Source organism: Uranotaenia lowii, chromosome 2 (genome assembly GCF_029784155.1).
Source record: "Uranotaenia lowii strain MFRU-FL chromosome 2, ASM2978415v1, whole genome shotgun sequence".
NCBI lineage: Eukaryota > Metazoa > Arthropoda > Insecta > Diptera > Culicidae > Uranotaenia > Uranotaenia lowii.
The window spans coordinates 151,257,249-151,279,176 of NC_073692.1; the positions used below are offsets into that span (position 1 = coordinate 151,257,249).

The 21,928-nt window shown below is 36.8% G+C and overlaps 1 protein-coding gene across 6 annotated transcripts in view; it reads right to left on the reverse strand.

Annotated features, from left to right (window-relative positions):
- LOC129748982 (serine/threonine-protein phosphatase 6 regulatory ankyrin repeat subunit B) overlaps positions 1-21,928 on the reverse strand; it is a 205,757-nt gene that overhangs the window by 70,849 nt on the left and 112,980 nt on the right. For 5 of the 6 annotated variants that reach the window (XM_055743795.1, XM_055743794.1, XM_055743796.1 and 2 more), the window contains one exon: positions 12,716-12,808. In XM_055743795.1, coding sequence (XP_055599770.1) covers positions 12,716-12,808 — 93 coding nt within the window. Of the gene's footprint in view, positions 1-12,715; positions 12,809-13,072; positions 13,281-21,928 lie in introns of those variants that run through there. The other variant, XM_055743798.1, reaches the window with a different exon arrangement.

The following is a 21,928-nucleotide window of genomic DNA, read 5'->3' on the forward strand; positions in this document are numbered from 1 at the left end:
CTTCAGATTAAAAAATTGTTTCTAAAGGATAGATTGAAGTTTTATTAAAAAATTATATGCGACTCAAAGCAAAATTATATTTTTTCTTCACTAGTCTTTGTTATCTTTTTTATTATTCATTAGATATGAACGACTCATGCTAAAAAAAATTTATTTTTGCAACTTGTTGCTTAAAAAGCAAAGGGAATTTTCTGAATTTTAATAAAATTTTGTGTGCTACTCGTTGCAAAACTCGATTTTTTCAGCACTTGATTGAATTATCCAACTCAGCCAGCCTCGTTGGATAAATTTACGCCCAGAAGATTTCCACTTTTTGCAACTAGTTTCATAAGTTACAGTAGAACCCCGCTTATCCGAGGTAGTCGGGGGAAGGACCACCACGGATAAGTTAAACCGAGGATTACAAAAAAAAAAACATTGAAAAACCAAGTTTTTTGCCATGTTTAGAATAAGGTTGCCAGATTTTTTTCAGCGCGTATCCGGGCCGGACAAACCGGGCAACTTTTATATAAAAATCTGGCAATCTGGCAATCCGGGCAAATTTCCACAAAACTTAGAAAATCCTCAACAAAAATCAAGAAAAAAAATGAAAAAAAAATTTCTTCATCAAAACTTATCGATAGATTTTGAATCGTATTCAAATCTTCCAAAAAACCTTTCACGATTATTTTTATGAAACTTGTTCGAAAAATGACATTTTCGAGTTGTTTGTTGTTTTTTTTTGTTTTATTTGCGAAATATATTGAATAAATCCGGGCAAAATCCGGGCATTTTTCAATGAAATCCGGGAAACCGGGATGGGCCGGTCTGTTCTTAAATTTAGCATTAAATATTTGGGCAAACCCGGAGAAAACCGGGCAATCTGGCAACCTTAGTTTAGACTCAAAGCTCGTTGAAAACGTCCATTAAATAGCATAAAAATATATCACAGTGATAAAACAAAACTTTAAATGGATTTTGAATGAATTTAAACGGTGGCTCGGATAACGTGGAAGCTCGGATAAGCGGGGTTCTACTGTATTTAATAACTGTTCTAATTTTGTTACCTTGCTTGTTCAGATTTGATGTAATGTTGATTAAATAATGCTTCAGGGGTAGGTATCTTATAAGTTTTTTTTCTGCGGAGTCTCCTACTTAACAAATAGTTTTTGAAATTGCGTTTAACTAATAAGTTTATTGAAAAAAAAAAATGTTTGGGCTACATATTCGCCATCTATATTGCACACTTTGAACTACCGTTTTCTAAATAAAGGCATTGTTTTGTTGACGTTCTTCAATTCTTGGAGTTTTACCTCCAAAATAGCTAGAATTTTCCTATTTTATCGAAGCTATGATAAGATTATCCACCTTCTGCAAGAAAACAAAGTTATTAACTTTTAATCACTTCATCACAGTTCTCGCTGAATGGCAGGAACCAAGATCCAACTATAACAAAGTATTAAGAAATGAATTTGCGGCTTTATCGGGTTAAAGAGTTGAAATGAAAGACGGATAGAAGAACAGAAGAAAATTCTAAGGTGGTGAAAAGAGCGAAGAGCATTTGAAATAGAAGCTTGACCACATGCTAAATTCTTTGTCCCGCATCAATTAACTGTATTGAAGAAGTAGTACCCAATAGAGAAGGCACTACATTTTTCGATACAGTTAATTATGGATGGTTCGACCGCCATGTGAGTGTGCACATGTGCCGTGGTCAAGCTTCTATTTCAAATGCTCTTCGCTCTTTTCACCACCTTAGAATTTTCTTCTGTTCTTCTATCCGTCTTTCATTTCAACTCTTTAACCCTCACCGATAAAGCCGCAAATTCATTTCATAAAACAAATTCACGGTGATTTCTCCTCTTAAAATAACAAAGTATTAACTTTAAGAATCCTTTGAAAGTGCCATGTAAGGAAAACGGTCGCCTTTGTAGTTTTTTTGGTATATTTTACTATGCAAATCGTTATTTACCACTTATCGATTGGCATCTTCCACAGATCGTCAGCCATGTTTAGAACAAGGTATAATTTTTTTGAAATTTTTCCTCTCGTTCTTCTCCGGAACATGCAGGCGAGGCTTTTCTATGAAAAATTTCTGACGGGAGATCCAAAGTGGCTGCTAGAAAATTCGTATCTATTTGATTCAAGAAATTTTTCAAAATTTCAAAGCGCTGAGGGGGTTACTATTTCGCGCACGATTTAACCACCGTATTTTGTTTTTTTTTTTTATCGGTAGACAGGCATTTTTTATCATTAAGACACGATATTTGGTCTATTTTTTGTTTAATTTGCCCCTATCAGACATAAAAATTGACCTGCTTTACCACTCTGCTAATGGAAAGGTTAGGATAACGCTTTGTTAAACCCCTCACTTCCCACAAATACCTTCATGTAATTAATCAGATTTCATTTTATTCAAATTTTAGCTCATTTCTTTATCCTCTGGGACTTCTAGAACGATTTATGAATTTCGACTACATGAATTTTGATCACAATTTGCAGATGTTTTGGAGTCTGTCAATGGAACTTTAGGGGAGATGAGGGCATAATGGGCGCCTTAAGGAAAATGCTTATTTAACCATAGAGAACAGCTGTAATATGTGAATTACATCATTGTTTCGTGTTCCGACATTGTTTATTGTTTATTAGAATAAAATCAACGGATCATATGTAGATCCTAATGATAACTTAATAGTAGATAATAACAATACAAGATAAAAAATTAACACAGGTCTATACAGTTCTTGAAACAGTTAAAATTTTTGTCCGGAACACGTTCCTCGAAACATCGAAGTCGAAATGCTCAGAAAAGCGATTGAACGTTTTCAATATGCCGATAAATGCGCTGTTCGCTCCGTAGTTGTTGAGACGAATAGGTACATAGAGCTGCAAAAGCTGGTTTCTCAATCCTCGGGGACGCACGCTGAGAGGAATGGCCTCCAGCAAAACGGGACAGTCGACTCTGGACGTTAAGAGATCAGCAACAACTAGAGCGCGCGTAGCGTTTCTGCGAGCTTGAAGCGTATCTATGTTTATGAGGCGGCAGCGATTCTCGTAACTTGGTAAACGGAACGGGTCTTGCCAGTTCAGATGACGTAGGGCATACCGCATGAAGCGACGCTGGATGGCCTCGATTCGTTCAGCCCCATTCTGGTAGAAAGGGCTCCAAACAGCTGAAGCATACTCGAGGATGGAACGAACTATACAGCAGTAAAGACTCTTCAGGCAGTAAACGTCTTTGAAGTCTTTGGCCATGCGAAATAAGAATCCGAGGTTTCTGGATGCTTTGTCGACGATGTAGTTTGTGTGAGTCTTAAACTCCAGCCGTTGATCGAGAATAACGCCCAGATCGTTGATGTGGTCCACCCGAGAAATGATTCCGTCTCCGAGAGCGTACTCCGCATAAAGAGGGTGTCGCTTACGAGAAAATGATACGACCGAGCATTTACTGCGATTCAGGGGCAGGCAGTTCAGGTCACACCATTGAGCAAACACAATGAACTGCTGATGCAGGAAATTGATGTCCTCTTGGCCGTTTATGGTGTGAAAGAGTTTCAGGTCGTCGGCATATGCAAGTTTTTTGCAGTCAAGGAGCGAGAGTACGTCATTAAAATATATCACGAAAATTAGTGGTCCTAAATGACTTCCTTGAGGCACGCCGGAGCAGGCAAGAAAATGATTTGAAAAGGAGTCACCAATACGAACGGATAACTTTCGACCTGTTAAGTAACTATGGAACCAGTGCAAAAGGGATCCACAGAAACCCAGACGTTCCAGCTTTGCGATAGCGATATCGTGATTCACCTTGTCGAATGCAGCAGAAAGGTCAGTATATATGGCATCAGTTTGGGTTTTCATAGCAAAGCTGTCTTGCACAAAAGATGTGAAGGTGAGTAAGTTGGTAGTCGTGGATCGTTTAGGCATGAACCCGTGTTGATCATTGGAAAGTTGGTGCTTGAAGAACGAATTAATAGGATCCAGGATAACCAATTCAAACAATTTGGCCATCGCGCATAGAGCTGAAATTCCGCGGTAGTTGTTAACGTCTCTCTTGTCACCCTTCTTGTGAACAGGAAACATGTAGGCTTCCTTCCATAGTGAGGGAAAGATTCCAACATCCAGCGATGATTGGAAAATATGCCGAATAGGAAACAGCAAAAGTGGCATAAAACGCTTCAAAAAAGTAGCAGGTATACCATCCGGGCCCAAAGATGTAGAGTTTTTCAGCTTAACTGTCGCTTTCGATATGGATGCATCGTCGATTGTGATACCGTTAAACGAAGAAGGTGTAGGCAATATATTTCTCACAGCTCTTGCCAGTTGCTCACGAGAAATGGATCCAGTTGTAAAAATGCTGGAGAACTTCTCGGCAAATAGATCACAAATTTCGGGATCAGAGTTCCCTGTGTCGCTGTTCAGGAACATTTGAGACGGAAGCCCTGATTCTCTCCGCTGATTTTTCACGTGCTGCCAAAAAGATTTCGGACTGCTCTTGAAATTCTGTTGTAACCGATTAATATAATTCTGGTAGCTACGCTTAATGGCTTTCTTATAGGCAGAATTCAATTTGCGATATTTGTCCTTAGTGTAGAGGGACTTGTGTTTGTTGTAGTTGCGTAGTGCGCGCTGCTTAGCCGTCTTAAGTCTACGAAGACTTCCAGTAACCCAGGGGGTCCGTAGAATGGTAGCCGTGCTACGTTTCGGCACATGGCGATCGATGATATAGTTCAGGATGTTCGCAAACGTCTCGGCAGCTGCATTGGGATTAGAAAAATCGAGCTCAGCCTCCCAATCAATGGATTGCAGGACGAGGGATATGGCTTCGAAGTCAACGTTCTTAAAATCGTGATAGAAAGACGCAGTTTTCTCTTCTGAGCCAAGTATTTTAGTGATATCCAGTGAAATCACTAAGGCCGGATGATGCGGGACAGTTTTAACCAGAGGAGCAGGAGCAGATTCGATCGTCGGATTCTTGATCCCTTCGTTCACGAAGCAGAGATCAAGCATACGGCCGTTTTCATTTTCAATTTTGTTGATCTGTCGTAGAGTCGCGGTGCTCAAGGAGTCAAGGAAGATATTAGAGGATGCTGAGAATGAAGAACGAGCAGGATCCGGAAATAAAAAGCCGCTTGGGGAGGAGCACCATTTCAAACCGGGTAGATTGAAGTCGCCGATGATGAGTATGTCGTCTGCCGGAGAGCAAATCGAACTTATTTTAGAGAGGCAGAGCGAAAAAGATTCAGCTAAAGCCAAGTCTCCAGAACGGTCAGGGGGCACGTACACTACGCACAAATAAAGTTTCCGATCTCCGAAATCAATGCGAATCCAAACAAGTTCTAAGTTGGCCCAGGAATCGTCTTCAATTGGCTTAGTTGGAAACGTAGATTTCACGGCGAGTAACACTCCACCACCAGTAGACTTTTTGCTGTTACGAGGACTACGGTCGCAACGGAACACTGCGTAATCTGGGCCGATAATCTGACTAGAGAGGGTCCGGTCGTTGAGCCAGGTTTCGGTGAAGGCAATGACGTCGTAGCAAGAACATGAAGTCGCCAACAAGTAGTCAATCAAACAACTATTAACACCACCGACGTTCTGATAGAAAATGTTGAAGGGTTCGGACGATTCGAACGTAGCGCGGGATCGATGATCACTGGAAAGGTAAATTCCATCACGCGAGGAAAAACTCTTAGTGGTATCATACTTGCCAGAAAGCGCTGGCTGGAGGCAACATTCAAATAGTCTATTGTCTAATTGGATGAAACTTGAAAAAGTAGATAAAAACGTTTAAAGATGCATTTTAAAAAATTTTGCCGAAAGCTGAAAACCAGTCACTGTAGAGGCATAATGAGAAACCCCCCGAGGCAGTATGAGCACCATTAATGAAGGCATAATGAGCATTTTCTGCCGGGGAATCTAGCAGCGAATTCGACTCGATGAAGTCAATTGAGTAATAGAGCTACAGCTCAACTTGTATCGTCTGACGATTTGGCCTATTGGTTAGATGTCGGAGAGAAAATCAGTAGGCACGAGTTCGATTCCTGGTGGAGGTGATTTTTTTTTTCTTCATTTATCATTTATGATCATGATTGCACTAAACGGTGAGGCGTAGATTCATCAAACAAAGCAAAAACAAAATAATCTAGGTCTGTTTGTAGAATTCAAAGAATTAACACATGTTCATACATTATGTTTCTGGTGTTTTGTTTGACGGATGATGTTTTGATGCTATTAGCCGTATAATGTAACAATAAAAAAAATCAATCATGAATGGTATGTGCAAAAAAAAAATCCCCTCGAACAAGAATCGAACTCGAGTCTACTGATTACCTCTCCGACATCTAACCAATAGGCCAAATCGTCAGACGATACAAGTTAAGCTGTAGCTCTATTATTCAGTTGACTTAATCGAGTTGAATTCGCTGCTAGATTCTCCGGCAGAAAATGCTCAATATGCCTTCATTGAAAGTGCTCTGTTCGCCTCTAGTGAACAAATTAAAGTAAAAACGCGTTTTACAATTGATTAAAGTGAAAAATCAAAAATTTTATGATGCTGAATATTTAGAAACAATGTGTAAATCATGTTGCAGTGCGTACATTTCAGATCAAGATGATTTAAAGGTCATAAAAGCTTATTTGGTGGTGCTCAAAAATTATAATATTTTCGTCACTTGAGAACCTAGCTGGTTATTATTTAATATTTCTGTAAATATGAAAAAGATATTTCTTTTTGGTGAAAAATTAATACTAAAGGTAGTACGAAACAAGTCCTCATGAAAATTTGTTTAAGAAAATACGTACTTATGTAGAAAAATGGACTTCTCATTATGCCTCGGGTGCTCGTTATGCCCTCATCTCCCCTACTAGATTTTTCACGGTCCTGCACAAAAATTTTGGTCAATAAATTCATTCATTAGATGATATCTCTAAAACTTATTGACAGATCGCCACACAATTTTGCACACGTCAGTATTGTGGAGTCCCGGTACCTTTTATGGGTTATATTCCAGGCCCCCGAACAGTTTGTTTTGTTGTTTTATTTGGGATTTTAAGCCTCTAGGGTTTATTCATCCCAAAAGGCCCCCGCACAGTGCACCTGATAGCTGTCTAGACTCTGGGAGGGTCAGCTTTGCTAGCGATGTTTCAACATCTTTGGTTGAGTTTGGCTCTCATACATTGTCTGTATGTTGGGAGCGCAAAGACGATTAATATCAAGATACCACATTCTACCAAGCATATTATAATCTCAAATTTATAACATATTCGCCTTATTAGGCGATCGAAATCCCTATGATGCCCTAATGGGCTGGCGGTTTGTTTTAAATCTATATTACTCTCAAATACAAAACACAATTGCCCATTTCGGCGGTCGGATCCCTCTTTGCCCTAATGAGCAGTCGTACACCGCTAATGCCCTAACGGGCGGTCGAATCCCTCTTGCCCATACGGCTTTGTATGACCAGTGCTGGGTTTCCCTGAAGCACTGGCCCCATTCCTCCCTCCTCACTGAGGGGAAATGCAAAAAACACACTGGCATGGATCGCCAATATGGAGTCCCGGTATTTAACCTTTTAGGGGTTATATTCCAGGCCCCCGCACAGTTCACCTGATAGCTGCCTAGACTCTGGAGGGTCAGTTTTGCTAGCGATGTTTCAACATCTTTGGTTGCGTTTGGATCTCATACATTGTATGTATGTTGGGAGCGCAAAGACGATTAATATCAAAATACCACAAGTCTTGTCTTTGTCTAAATGGTCATTAGAACTAGCACCCAATCGACCTTACAGCTTTTGGCCAGATATTTTATTGCACCATTGCGTTTTTTATCTTAAATTCATACGGCCTATTATCTTTCCAGACCTCTGTCCATTCGGCCTAGCGAACCCAGGTCAAACAATTTGCTGCTGGATAACATTCTAGTGACCTTTTCGAAGTGATAACCCTTTCTAACAGTCATTTGCCACAAATGAACAGATAAACAAGCAGGAACAAAAATCTGCAGAAACTTGTGTAAAATTTGACATTGCTCTCTCTTAAAGAAGCCGTTCAAAACTGACGAAAAACGGCGCCATCTATTGCTTGAATTGTAATTTTTCAACGGTGCAATAGATGTTACCGATTTTTGATAGCTCTTCAAAAAATAACAATTTTTGCACAGGGCGTAAGCATCCATAAACGAACAAATAATTTATTGTTTTAATTTCAAACTGCCTTGAATCAGTTTTTACACTTTTTACACTTTTTATATGCACCATTCATGTGTGATATTTGTTTTGTTACTGTACAGCAAGGCCGTGCGAACGGAGGGGTTTTAGGGGTTTAACCCCCCCCCCCCCCTTCCCATAAAGATTTTTTCCAAGTAAAATTTTCATCGTAGTATGGGAAAATAACTTGATCTTAAATAAGTGTTAACAAACAAGTCAAAAATTTTGCTGGCCTCCGGCGGAATTCAGTCTTAAAACACCCTTGGCTTGGGACATTTCTTTCTACGACACTTCATGACGTTCACGATTCGAAACTAATTTTTCATTGTAAATTTTGATTTGCAATTCAATTAACATTTTGTATTGAAACTCTTAACTTGACATACAAAAACCCTAAACTTCGTCTTTAGAATGGGTTTTCATTAAGAATTGTAACTTAACAAGAACGAAGTTTGAAACGAACCATTTTAATTTTAAAATTATTTATCGAATACTAATTTTATACCAATTTCAGGCTTAATAACGTTTTGTATTTCTTGTTCTTGCTCAACATCAGATTTGAAAAGGTTTTGATTAATAACACAAGGCCACAAAATCTACATTTTTTCAAGGTAAATGAATTTAAAAAAAAGTAATATTGTCTAACTTGAGTGCCCTGAATCTAAATATGCAATCTTTCTATCAGTGATCAGCTGTTATTGACATAACTTTTCAAAATTGGTTAAAATCTTTAAAGGAAGTTCTGGACTTTTTTTTTAACAAAACATGAAAACAACAAAAAAACATTTCGAAATAAAAGTTTTAAATGATTAAACAATTTTCTTCAAGACTTTAAGTAATTTAGAGTTCTGCGAAAAAAGTTAAAGTAGTTTTTTTTTTGTTTACTTTTCTCATTGAACGAAGTTTTAAAGAAGTTTGAGCCAATTTTTTTCAACCTTTATGTAGCAATGTCAAAAAAATTGTAATGATATCTTTCCAAATTTTCAAAAACTGTCGAATTTTACTTTTTTAAATCATGAATCATCATCATCATCGTCAAAATTTAATCCCTAATTAAATGAAGTATTATAAAAGAAATCAATACCAGTTTTTCCTCGAATGTAGGTTTAATAGTTAATCAGTTATCAATGATTGATTTCACTAAAAACTGACACATTTTTAAACATGATTTGATAGTTCAAATTTAACAAAAGATTCGAGTTCATGGCGCTAAAATCTACCAAATTAATCATTAAAATATAAGCAGCAAAATGCTTCTTCCTTGAGTTATCAATAAAATTTATTGAATAAGTTTAAAAATGGTAAAACGTAATTATTTGAAAAAAAAAAAATCCTTTATAAACTTATCTGTATCATCTTAATATTTTGTTTCAATTTTCAAATGAGTTGATCGAATTTCATAGTACAGTTTTTTCCAATTATAAAATTAATTTACCGAATTTTAAAGTCAAGCTATTTTGTCTATGTTTTCCAATTATGAATTTTTGTGAATTTTCAAAACATAAACCTTTAATTTTTTTCCTAGCCAAAAATTCACATTTCAAATCGCGATCATTTTTTTTTTCATATTCAAAATACATCAACGCTTGAGTTGAAAATTTCTAGTTCAGAGTAAGGGACATCACTTTGAAATTTTTTTCGATGATTGACCAAAAACATCAATTATTTAAAACTTTCATTCTGATTTGTTTCCAAAAGATTGATTCATTTTATCACTAAAATTTATTATTTTTTTAGTTCGTATGAAAATAATCAGTAAGAAAATGATGTTAGAAATCAATTTTCTACTTATTTGTGTAATTTGGTTTTGTTATTATTTTTAGCTAAATTTGAATTTCAAACACCCCCCCCCCCCCCCTCCCCCCATGGACGGGTCTTTCGCACGGGCCTGCTGTACAGCATTTAGTACTTCAAATAAGTTAAGGTATCACTTTCTTAATCATGAACATGTTTCGAAACTCTTCAAGTATCTCAGTACAATGAAAAAAATTATAACAATAAAGTAGTGTCTCAACCAGAAAGCGTGAAATTGATTAGAAATGGTCGTTGCGATTTTACACACCTTTCAAGGTTTAGCTTGTACATTTGACTAGTTCACTTCTCGGCTATTTTCGCAGATCAAAGCTGGACTCCGATGGACTGTTTTTCATGCATTTTCAAGAACTTATGCCATATTTGGGATCGATTGAACTAATCTCTGTTCTGCGCAATGAGTTTTTATGAAAAAAAAGTTCATTTTTATGAAAATTTTATGATGAGAGTTCTAGCAAGCCACTGTATAAAACGAAAATTTTATGACGCATGGTGGTTGATATAATTAACGTTTTTATGGATCTGTTTAAGATAATCGTTCAAAAAACTGAAAAAAAAAATTAAAAAAGTCATAATCATAAATCATAAAAGCAATTTTACTTACAAGCTGAAAGTTTAAAATCCGCAGTAAATCCAAAAAAAAATTCAATTTGGTTAGGTTTGTTTTGAACGATTATCTAAAGCAGATCCATAAAAATATTTAATACTTAATTTAAGAACAGTCCGGCCCGGCCCGGTTGCCGGATTTCATTGAAAAATGCTCGGATTTTGCCCGAATTTATTCTTTTTATTTGACAAAAAAACAAAAAAAAAACAATAAACACCTTAAAAACGAATTTTTTCAATCATGAAAGGTTTTTTGGAAGCCTAAAATACGGTTCAAAATCTATCAATAAATCTTGATGAACAAAATATTGTTTTTCCATTTTTCTTCATGATTTCTGTTGACGGATTTCTAAGTTGCAAAATTTTCCTGGATTTATGGTCGTCACTTTGAAATCGAATGCCCGAATTTTGGCAACCTCAACCATGCATCATTGAATCATCGTTTTTCATTCACAGGGGCTTGCTAGCACTTTCATAAGAAGATTTTCATGAAAAATTTTTTTTCACAAAAACTCATTGCGCAGAACAGAGATAAGTTCAAAAGATTTCAAATTTGGTAAAAATACTTGAAAATGCATGAAGAACAACCTATAAAAGTCCGGCTTTGATCTTCGAATAAAGTCGAAAAGTTAACTAGTCTATGTATATCTGTTCATCTGTGGTTCTGCTAAAAAAAACTTTTTACCGATCGACCCATCCTCCTCAAAAACCACTTAACAGATTGTCACTAAGTATTTTTTCGAGTACAGGCCTTAAACCGTTCTGTCGTTATTTGCCCTGTTTTCCAAGAACTTTAATATGGTTTTCATTTTTCGTGGTGCATTTGAACATTTGTTTTTCAAACGAAGTTAAAACTTCAATTGGATCGTGAATTATAACAGTGCATTTTAACCGGAAAAAAAATAATACCTAGTGAGAGCACAAGAACACTTCAAGGTTTGACAGCACTGTCACTGAGGATTTTACATATCTCCTTACTTTATTTTTTTTTAATTGAAACATGAAATTTCCAGCATTGGAAATATTCAATCAACGGCATAAATAGCCCAAGCACAGATATGGGAATGGTTTCTAATAGCTTCTGCGATGCTAAATTATATTCAAATATTCCTGACACTGTACCTGTATCCACCCTGTTGGATAAGTTGTGTTCTAATTTGTCAAAAATAACCAAACACACCATCCGAGTCAACCCAAACACCCCACTTTTGGTTCGGAATTCCATTACTTCACAATGCACCTAAGAAAAATGCACACTACCAATTCTGCTGGCTGACACCATTAAAATGTTTGCATTTTTTTTTTTTGTATTGTTGATATTGTTGTCAAGACCGGAAGAAGTAGGAATACGAAATAACCATCAGTAACAACACCATGGAAAGTAATTTTAGGGCTTATGGCTGAAGAGGTGTTCGAGGTAGGCGGAAACGAGTGTCGCGAAACTCTTCCCGTCTCTTGTCAACACTTTTGTGCATTCTTTTTTCTTCTTAGTTTCAGACGATTTTATACTTACAATTGGGGCGGGGGGAAAACACTTATAGCTAAGATGACTATTCCGGAAGTATTTCTACCCCGGTTGGATGATTTAGCGTTGGGTATCACTCACTGGGTGGTTTGAGGATGGCACCGAGAGGGTGGGGTTTCTGTTTTGCATAGTTTCGGGAGCACAGTTACGCGAATTGCACACTGAATGACGATTAGTTTGTCACGCACACCAGTGCAGATGCACGTTTTCTTCGATTTCCTGTCGTTACGAACACTATGGCACTTTGTCTGATGTTTAGAGGTGGAGGTCGATTGATTCCGTTGTGTTTTTTGCTTCTTTATTGTTATTATTTTTTTCACCACCGATATGAGGCAGGGGGTGGTGTAAAGACAGTTAGACGACCCATATGTGTAGTAGTTGAATGTATGAACGGTTTCCGGGGGAGCTCGACGATGTTAATAAATTTTGGGAAGTAGCTTTATGATTTTTTGCACATGGTAACACTGATTGTGCGATTGTACTTGCACATGATTATGTAACACCTTTGCTTTGCCATGAAGTTTGAAGGAATTTAGTTAACTAATGAGAAAGTTTATAATTTAGGGATCCCCGAGACACTAGGACTTACCTTAAGTTGATCTGCCGTTTGTGATGACAAAAGCTCCCTGCACATAGACTGGTTTCCAGCCTCGACAGCAAGCAGTAGCGGTATTTTCCCTTTCTGTAAAAAATTATTCCTTACTATAAATGACCAGGTAGCAATCTGCCTTTTCAGGGTTTTTCTTCTATTCAAGGCGACAAAATTGGTGGTGAGACTGTGAACCTCGATCCGGTTGCTAGGGATGGCCACGATACCACCCCGCTGCTGCCGCTTCGACGGAACAGGACTTTTACCGCCAACTTTAGCACTGTCCCTTCGTTTAACGAACGCACTCGGGGACGACTTTTGGGATTTGGGAGATTTCGATTTCGCCCCAGATTTTACCTCTGCCGCCTGTGCCCCGGTGGCCACACCGTACATATCCATCGTCGATCCATCCGATATCGAACCCTCCCGGGATCCGGCCGCGGAACTTGCAGCAGCAGCCGCCGCGGCTTTCGCGAAAACTGCCGCCTTTGCTGGGTTAAATTTCGCATATTTCGATTCTACATTTTGAAACCGTTTGACTGGATTAGACATGGTCTGAACGTACCAAATGTCATATTGAAACTACCGATGAGCGCAATTCCGCTCCGTTCCAATTCAGCGAAAAATAGCTATTCCGAATGATATTCCATTCCTCTCCGATTCCATTCCATACCTATACACACCGTAACGATACCCAATAGTGCAAAACTTGAGGCTCCCGAAAATCCATCCATCCATAGAATCCCCGAAAAAAACCTTATCGGGTGCGAACCGAGGACAGGGACAGGCGCCAGGGTAAACTATAACAACAAACAACAGACGAGAAAAGCCAAAACGATATTGGAACTCGCCCAGGGAGGAAAAAACATGAATAACCGAATCCGTATCATATTGAGCTCTCCCCAACCAACCAAACAAACAGGTCTTCGTAGCGGAGGTTGAAGCGTGTTTCCTCGCCTTGAACCTCAACCGCCCTTCTTTCTTCGTGTCCATTCTGGTTGGCTCTAACATCAAAACACAACAAAGTGTAGTTTTGCTATCAAATCTGGGCAGAATTATGGAAACAATTTGCCCAGTGTAGGCGATGGGATGCAATTGCTAGAGGTAAATTGCTCATTACTTGTGTATACTCGGTGAAGCCATATTCCAACATGCAACGGTAAAGCGTCCTTTGCGTATCATTTCCAGGAATTCCATCATTGTAGCACGTGTGGAAATATTTCGTTGCCTGGTTTGTCTAAAAAAAACAAACTCCAAAATTTGTAAAATAAATTTGGTTTTACTTTTCCAGCAATACTTGGGCAAATCTTTTCTTGAATCTTGTAACGGGAGAGGGGGTCTCAAAAGCAAAAAAAAACTATGTGAATGGTTGAATGGTTGGTCTTGAATGGTTCAAGCAAATGGTACAACATTTGGCAACGAGAAATAGTTCTATGAATGTTTGGTACCCCACCTTTTTTCCAGAGGGATAATAGGAAGGGGGGAGGGCATTTTCTTACAATTTTTCACATCACTCGAAAATTAGTCAAACAAATGGAACCAGATTAGGCATTTGAGGGTATTTGGATGCGAGCAATGTTTAAATGATTATTTGAGACCCCTCCCTTCTTTAAGTGGGATGATTGAAAGCTGGCAGGGGGCTTCAATAAAATTTTTATTGCAAAATTTGATAACATTTTAAGCAAATGAAAACAAATTGGCATGGGAGGATATTTGGATATGGGAAAAGGTTTTATGATTGTTTGAAACTGCTCTCGATTTGCATTGGGAGCATAAGAAGGCTGAAACGCAGTGCGGATCTCGGGTGAATTGTCGAGTTCATTCAAATTGCGCAGGGGACTTCGACAAGGCGTTGGTCTATCCTGCATGATGTTCAACAAGGCGCTAGAAGGTGTTATTCGACGAGTGGTGGGTGAAATGCGGGACACGATTTTCAACAGATCCAATTAACTCATCTCTTTTGCCGATGACAGTGATATAGTCGGCAGATCATCTGCGGCGGTGGAGGAGCTCTATCGCAAACTGAAACGCGAAGCAGGAAGGATTGGGTTGATGATTAAATAATACGACCAAAGACGAAGTACACGCTGGCCTGCAGATTCGAGACCGACCGAACCCGCTTGTCCAGTAAAAACCATGTCAAGATCGAGGGTGACGAGCTGGAGATAGTCAAAGATTTTGTATATCTTGGCTCATTGGTGACCGCAGCCATGAGATCCGGTGGCGAATTATCATTGGAAGTCCTGCATACTATGGACTACACAAGCTACTGCGGTCGAGTAGACTTATCCCTGCACAAAGTGAAACCTGTACACAACGCTAATTAGATCGATTGTCCTCTACAGACACGAGACGTGGATATTGGACCTGCCCACACTCGGATTATTCGAGCGACGAGTGTTAAGAAGTATCTTTGGCGGCGTGCAGGAGAACGGAGTGTGGAGGCAAAAGATGAACCACGAGCTCGTGCGACTCTACGGCTAACCCAGTATGCAGAAGGTGGTGAAGGCTAGCCGGATACGCTAAGCAGGACATGTTGCGAGAATGCTGGACGACTGTCCTGCAAAACAGGTGTTCGCTACGAATTCGGAAGGAACTAAAAGAGCACCCAAGCAACCAAAAGTCCCATAAAACAGGTACAAACACGCTTACTCAGCCCCATCATTGATATGAAGTACGTTCTATGCAGCTCAAAATTTAAGTTCTTATTGATACTTTCAAGTTCCAAAACAAATCTTAATGATCATCTATTCAGCTTCCAGCGGCCTCTTAATTCAGCTTCCGAAAATTCACAAAATGAGCAAAAAAATCTCTCTCTATCTCAACTGAACCGTTGGCTTCGGTTCATATCACTTTCTCTTGATTATTTACAGTGTTCTGTACCGGTGCCGCTATGATGCCACGCGCCGGATTTCAAACTCGACAAATTGCTCAATTGCTTATTTCCTACATTTCCTACATATATCGCATCGGAATGGTCACTCAAGTACAAAATTACTTATTAAAAAAAACTTGCCCGGCTTGGGGATCGAACCCCGACCTTCGTGGTGAGAATCGAACACGCTACCACGAGACTACGCCTAGATGATGTTCTAACTGAAACTAAAACTCGAAGAGGTGATTTGATTTTGAAAGCACATCAATGCACTTTTTGTAACTTATCAAATCCCGTTTGAGCACTTTTGTGCCCTTTATGTGACTTAAGTCCCGTATAACGTACGTATAGATCACTTTTGCAGCTTTCAAGTTCGTTAATGAGTACATATAGTTCACTTATGGGAATTCGGCAAAACAAGTCACATACAACGTACATATTAATAACTTTTGCAACTTTCAAGTTCATTAATGAGTACATAAAGTTCACTAAAAGGAATTGGGCAGTTGATTCTCTTTGTCAGCCAATATGTAACTTTCAATGCCTTCATTCAAGTAATTATGTGACTTTTGGTTGCTTGGGCAGTGGTGCAACGAGCGAGGTGGTTAGACCAAGTGGAGCGTGATCTGGCGAGTGTGGGATGTTTGACAAATTGGAGAACGGTTGCCATGGACTGAGTGAATTTTAGAAAATTATTGACGGAATATTATGAAAATAAAATAAATTGTCGACCACCCTCCTTAGATTTCCCCTAAAATTATGATTGGAGAGCGGAAAACAAATTTAAAGTTAGATTTAAAAACGATGCTTTACAAGCTACAGTTTAACCAATAAAATAATGCGAAAATGTTCAGCAGCCTGTTCTTAGTTGTTTTTGTCAAATCTTGAGGCTTTCTGTGTGCGTATAAGCTCTAACCTTCATCGCTTCATCTGTCAATTGACGCATCCAATGAATTACTTAGTACAACATGCGCTATATCGGTTAGAAGTACAGTAGACGCCTTCTGGGTCACCAAACATAAGTGTAAAATTTGAGATGATTTGGTTGATTCCTGAATAAGCGCGATGCGTTTCAATTTTGTATGTAAGTTTTTATGAAAGATGATTTTTTTTTATTTTAAATCGTCCAGAAAATTCAAATAAGCCGAAAATTAAGTTTGTCTTTAATTATTGGATTTGTTTATTCTTAAGCTTCAATTATTTCTCATTAGAGAAAAAGCTAAGTTTTTCATGAAAAAATATTATAACAATTTTAAAACAAAAAAATCTGAATCCGTGATCCAGAAAATATAGTGGGAAATAATTATTAGCGTCTTCCCCTTAAGTTTTAAGCATTTGATGACTTGGACAAACTTTTTCAACAACTAAAGGCGGTAATAATATTTCTGAGATCCGAAGTTTTTTTTCTAACTGTGATGAGATAGAGGTCTACATTATTCTATAATATTGCAGATTTGTAGAAAATAACAATTCATGAAACTTTGTCGAAGACTCCAAACATCTATCTCTTGAACTGAAAGTTTAATGACAACATGTTTTTATGAGGTTAGGCTAGTCCTATTAAAATCAGTATTTTTCTTGATATCCTTTCATGGTAATATCCTATCAAAATCATTTATTGAGCAACATTTTAGATAGGAGAGATTGGGGTATCCGGGGCCATGGGGAAACGTGGCTTCTTTTAATATCTCAGATGTGTGTTGAGATAAAAATCTCAAACCAACTGGCATAGTCGTTGCTTTGCGTGAGCATATACATATTTCTATATGTTGTTGACTTAAATACGCATCATAAGCTTCTTTTATTTATTAAGCTAAAATAAGTTAGAAAAATTTACTTTCATAATTAAAAAACACTCGCTAATTGCATCGATGGAGAACCTCAAGTACATAACAAAAATATGCTCATACGCTTATGATCTTAGTTTTGTCATGATCTTTCACGTGGAAAAGGAATTTTTGATGAAACATCAATAAGTCACACAAACGCAACCAATTTGCAAATCATAGCTTGTGGGGAATCGTGGGCCACACATCTTGAATCACCTATATTTTTATGTTTTTATACACATTCAGAACTTAAAATTCGTTTTTCCTATCTGTAAAATTTTCTTATGCCAAATGAAGAATCATGAAAAATATTTTGTCCATCCTGTATAAGAAACTTTGCCAAAACGTTCGCGAGCCAGGTTTTGGAATCTATTCGATCATACATAGCTCTATTTTTTATTTCGTCATCTGAAATTGCTTTAAAATAATGAAATGAATCATGAAATCACGATTTTTGGGTCAAATTATAAACTTGGCATGTTATTTGGTCAATTTGGATTTAGTACCCCACGATTCCTCACGATTTTTCAAAATCCAAAAAAATTGCTTTTTTCAAAACAGTCAGAATTTTGGGAAAATAACTTAATCAAATTTAAAAAAAATCCTTATGATAGCTTGGAAATGTAGATAACCATGCCATTTTTTATTTTCATTTTATCTATATATATCAAAAGCAATTTCTGTGGGTTTGTTTGTTTGTTTGTTTGTCCTCTATAGGCTCAGCAGTCTTAAGAGCTAGAGAGCTGAAATTTGGCGTGAATGCTCATTATGACCAGGAATGATGAAAAATGTTTTCAGATTTTCGGATAACCCCTTCTGAAGGGGGTCGTCCATACAAGACAAATATTGTTTTCGCGATATTGTCGTTAATTTTCGTCGGATTTTGATGAAAATTAGCGCATGAGTGTTTGGAGAGACGAGCAATCGATTCCAGGCATCAAATTCAGGATCAGGCGTCGTCCAAAGGGGTCGTTCATACAACACACATACTGTTTATGCCTTATTAACGGAATTATGCAGAGGATTGAGTTGAAAATTGGTACACGGGCGTTTTGAAAGACGGGCTACCGATTTCTGGTATCAAATTTTGTGTAATGTGCCGGCTTAAGGGGTCGTGCATACTATATAAACACTGTTTTAGTTATTTTGGCGTTATTATACATCATAATGAGATGGAAATTGGCACATAAAAGTTTTCAGGAATGAACAATCGATTTCAGGTGTCAAAGTTTTTATAAGGCTCAGCAAAAGGGGGCGTCCATATTAACAGTTCAGTGTTTTTGCGATATTGGCCTTATTGAACAAGGGATTGAGATAAAAATTTGTACATTGAGGTTTTAGGGGATGGGAAATTGAAGTCAGATTTCAAATTTTAGATCAGGGGTCGGCCAAAGTGGTCGCCCATATTAACTTTTATCTGTTTTGGCGATATTGTCGTTATTATGTATCAGATAGAAATAAAATTTGGTGCGTGCGAGTTTCAAGGGGCGAGAAATTGGTTTCATACATTAAATTTGAGATTAAGGTTGGAAAAGGGTCGTCCATATCGATTGTTCATTGTTTTTGCGATATTGTCGTTATTATGCATCAGGTTGAAATGAAACTTTGCACATAGGGTTTATGAGAGACAAGCAATTTATTTCGGGTATGAAATTTAGTGTCACAGGTCCGCGAAAGGGGTCGTCCATATTTACTTTTCTCTGTTTGTTTTTTAAAATTCACCCACAGGGATTTAAATAGGCGAGCAATCGTTTTTAGTTATTAAATTTTGTGTAAAGAGTCGACAAAGAATCGGTTTGAAAACTTATGCACAGGCATGTAGTAATTAAATAAATATGATTTTGAGTGTTGAATTTTGGATTATTGTACAACGAAAAGGTAAAATTCTTTTGAACCATCTGCCATTTTTTTAAATTGTCGTGAAAATTAGGTTATCGTGCTTATTGAAGACCAGGATGCTAAATGAAACTGTTATGTCGTTTATGAAGTTTGGTTCTTACCTTATCAATGAGGATAATCTCAATGCGAAGGTATTTTTCGTCAGTATAAGGAATATCTAGATTGGATGAAAACAATAACAGCTGATCTGATCAAATTTCAACATTTTTGGCGAAACGAAGTTCGAACGGGATCAGCTAGTCTTTTATAATAAAGAATATATGAAATAACGAAAATAAGTGAGCCATGTTGCCCCACTCTCCCATACTTAAAAGGTACATTTTTTATTAAAACGGATTTCCAATATTTGTTTTTGTTTTGAAGTTATGAAGCAATATGTGTTGAAAAATGATTCTTTTAGAACTTCAATAATCTTAAATAGTCTAAAGGTTTAAGTGTTGTATGGAATTTACTTAAAATCGTCAAAATCTCTTTAAAAATAGAGAGAATTTGTACATTTGTTCTTCATCAATCAGGAAAAGTTTGGTGAGCCCGAGAATGTTGTTTTCCGACAAAATTTAGCTCATGCCATATTAAGATGTGATGAAACTTTTGATTGATGTTTTGAGCACCATTTTTTTCAGAAAATTAAACTGATATCATCAACAACAATAGCAATGCAATAATATGCTGTCTTGTAATGTGTTTCATTATTGTTGAAATACTTCGTTTTTTTAAAGAAAAATGCCACCAAGGAGCGTGGATTAAAACGATATAATTGAAAACAAATTAAGATTGTGGGAATTTTTTAAAGACCCAGTGATGGAAACAAAATGAAATAAATTTCACATTTCCATCATATTCTTCGAATATTAAGTCATGATAATTTTCGAACATTTTTGAAGTTTTAAGTTAACAGATCCGTTAATCACAAAATCCATACGAATGCCAAAGATAAATTGTTTCTCATGAGCGCTAATTAAAATGAACAAATTAAGGATTATAAGGATATACACTGCCGGCCAAAAGTTTGGGATCACCCGCTAAAAAACATGCAAATTTTGATCGTTCATATCTCAGCCGTCTTAAGACATATTGCAAATCTTCTTATCTCATTTGAAAGATAATGAGCAATAGCTATTTTGGAAGTTTTTTACCCAGAAATAATGTTTTAGTTTTGCACCTTAAACTTAACCTAAAGTTAGAACATTTTCAAAAAATCGTACTCAATATTCAAAGCCGATCATCTCGCGAAAGGGTGAACCTAATTTCAAAATTTGAGTTGGATTAGAATCAGTATTCTATACTTCTCAAAACACAGTCAAAAAATTTTGTGCAAAAATTTAAGAATGTACTTTTAATAAATAAAATAGGCACTTAAGTTATCGTCCAAAAGTTTGAGATCTTCCCTAGTATGGTGTAGTTTGGGATCATTCTTTTAAAAACATGCAAATTTATCTCATTCATATCTTTCTCATCTAACATCGTATTGCATATCTGAAGGCATTTGAAAGCTTAGGAATGTTTGTTTTTTTTCATAAATTCATTCAAAAATTGTATTTTAAATCCATTACCATAAAAAATCCAGAAACATAAATGTTAATTTTCTAAAAAACAATTAATTCCAGGTAAATTTATTATGGTTATCACTTTAAAATACAATTTTTGAATGAATTTATGAAAAAACAACACAATTCCTAAGCTTTCAAATGCACCCTTCAGATCTGCAATACGATGTTAGATGAGAAAGATATGAATGAGATAAATTTGCATGTTTTTAAAAGAATGATCCCAAACTACACCATACTAGGGAAGATCTCAAACTTTTGGACGATAACTTAAGTGCCTATTTTATTAATTAAAAGTACATTTTTAAATTTTTGCACAAAATTTTTTGATTGTGCTTTGAAAAGTATAGAATACGGATTCTAATTCAACTCAAATTTTGAAATTTGGTTCACCCTATCGCGAGATGATCGGCTTTGAATATTGAGTGCGATTTTTTGAAAATGTTCTAACTTCAGGTTAAGTTTAAGGTGCAAAACTAAAACATTATTTCTGGGTAAAATACCTCCAAAATAGCTATTGCTCATTATCTTTCAAATGAGATCAGAAGATTTGCAATATGTCCTAACACGGCTGAGATATGAACGATCAAAATTTGCATGTTTTTTAGTGGGTGATCCCAAACTTTTGGCCGGCAGTGTACTTCTTGATTGGGATCATTTGATTCAAAAGTAATACCTATTTCGTAACTGAAAGCTGCTACAGAATGCTAAAGTTAAAAAAAAAGTTTAGTTTATCTATGCCAGATTGTTTGTTTGGGCCTAAACAACAACAAAAACCACAAAAATATTTTTCAATTTTTCTGTAACAGAGAAAAGTTGAATTTTTGCACTTGCCTCGGTGTATCTTACATACTTTTTGCAGCATTATAGCTCTTGATATTGAAGATTTAGAATCATAGAATCGAATCTCTCGAAAATCACGAGAAGTTTTTACTTTGAAAATGCTGAGAACATGTTTTAACATGAAAGCTTATAAATCACTTTTTTTGCAAGTCGATAAATTTGTCAAAATTTTTCCAATCGGCACTTTAACGACTGATTTACCCTGATATTTAACAGAAGT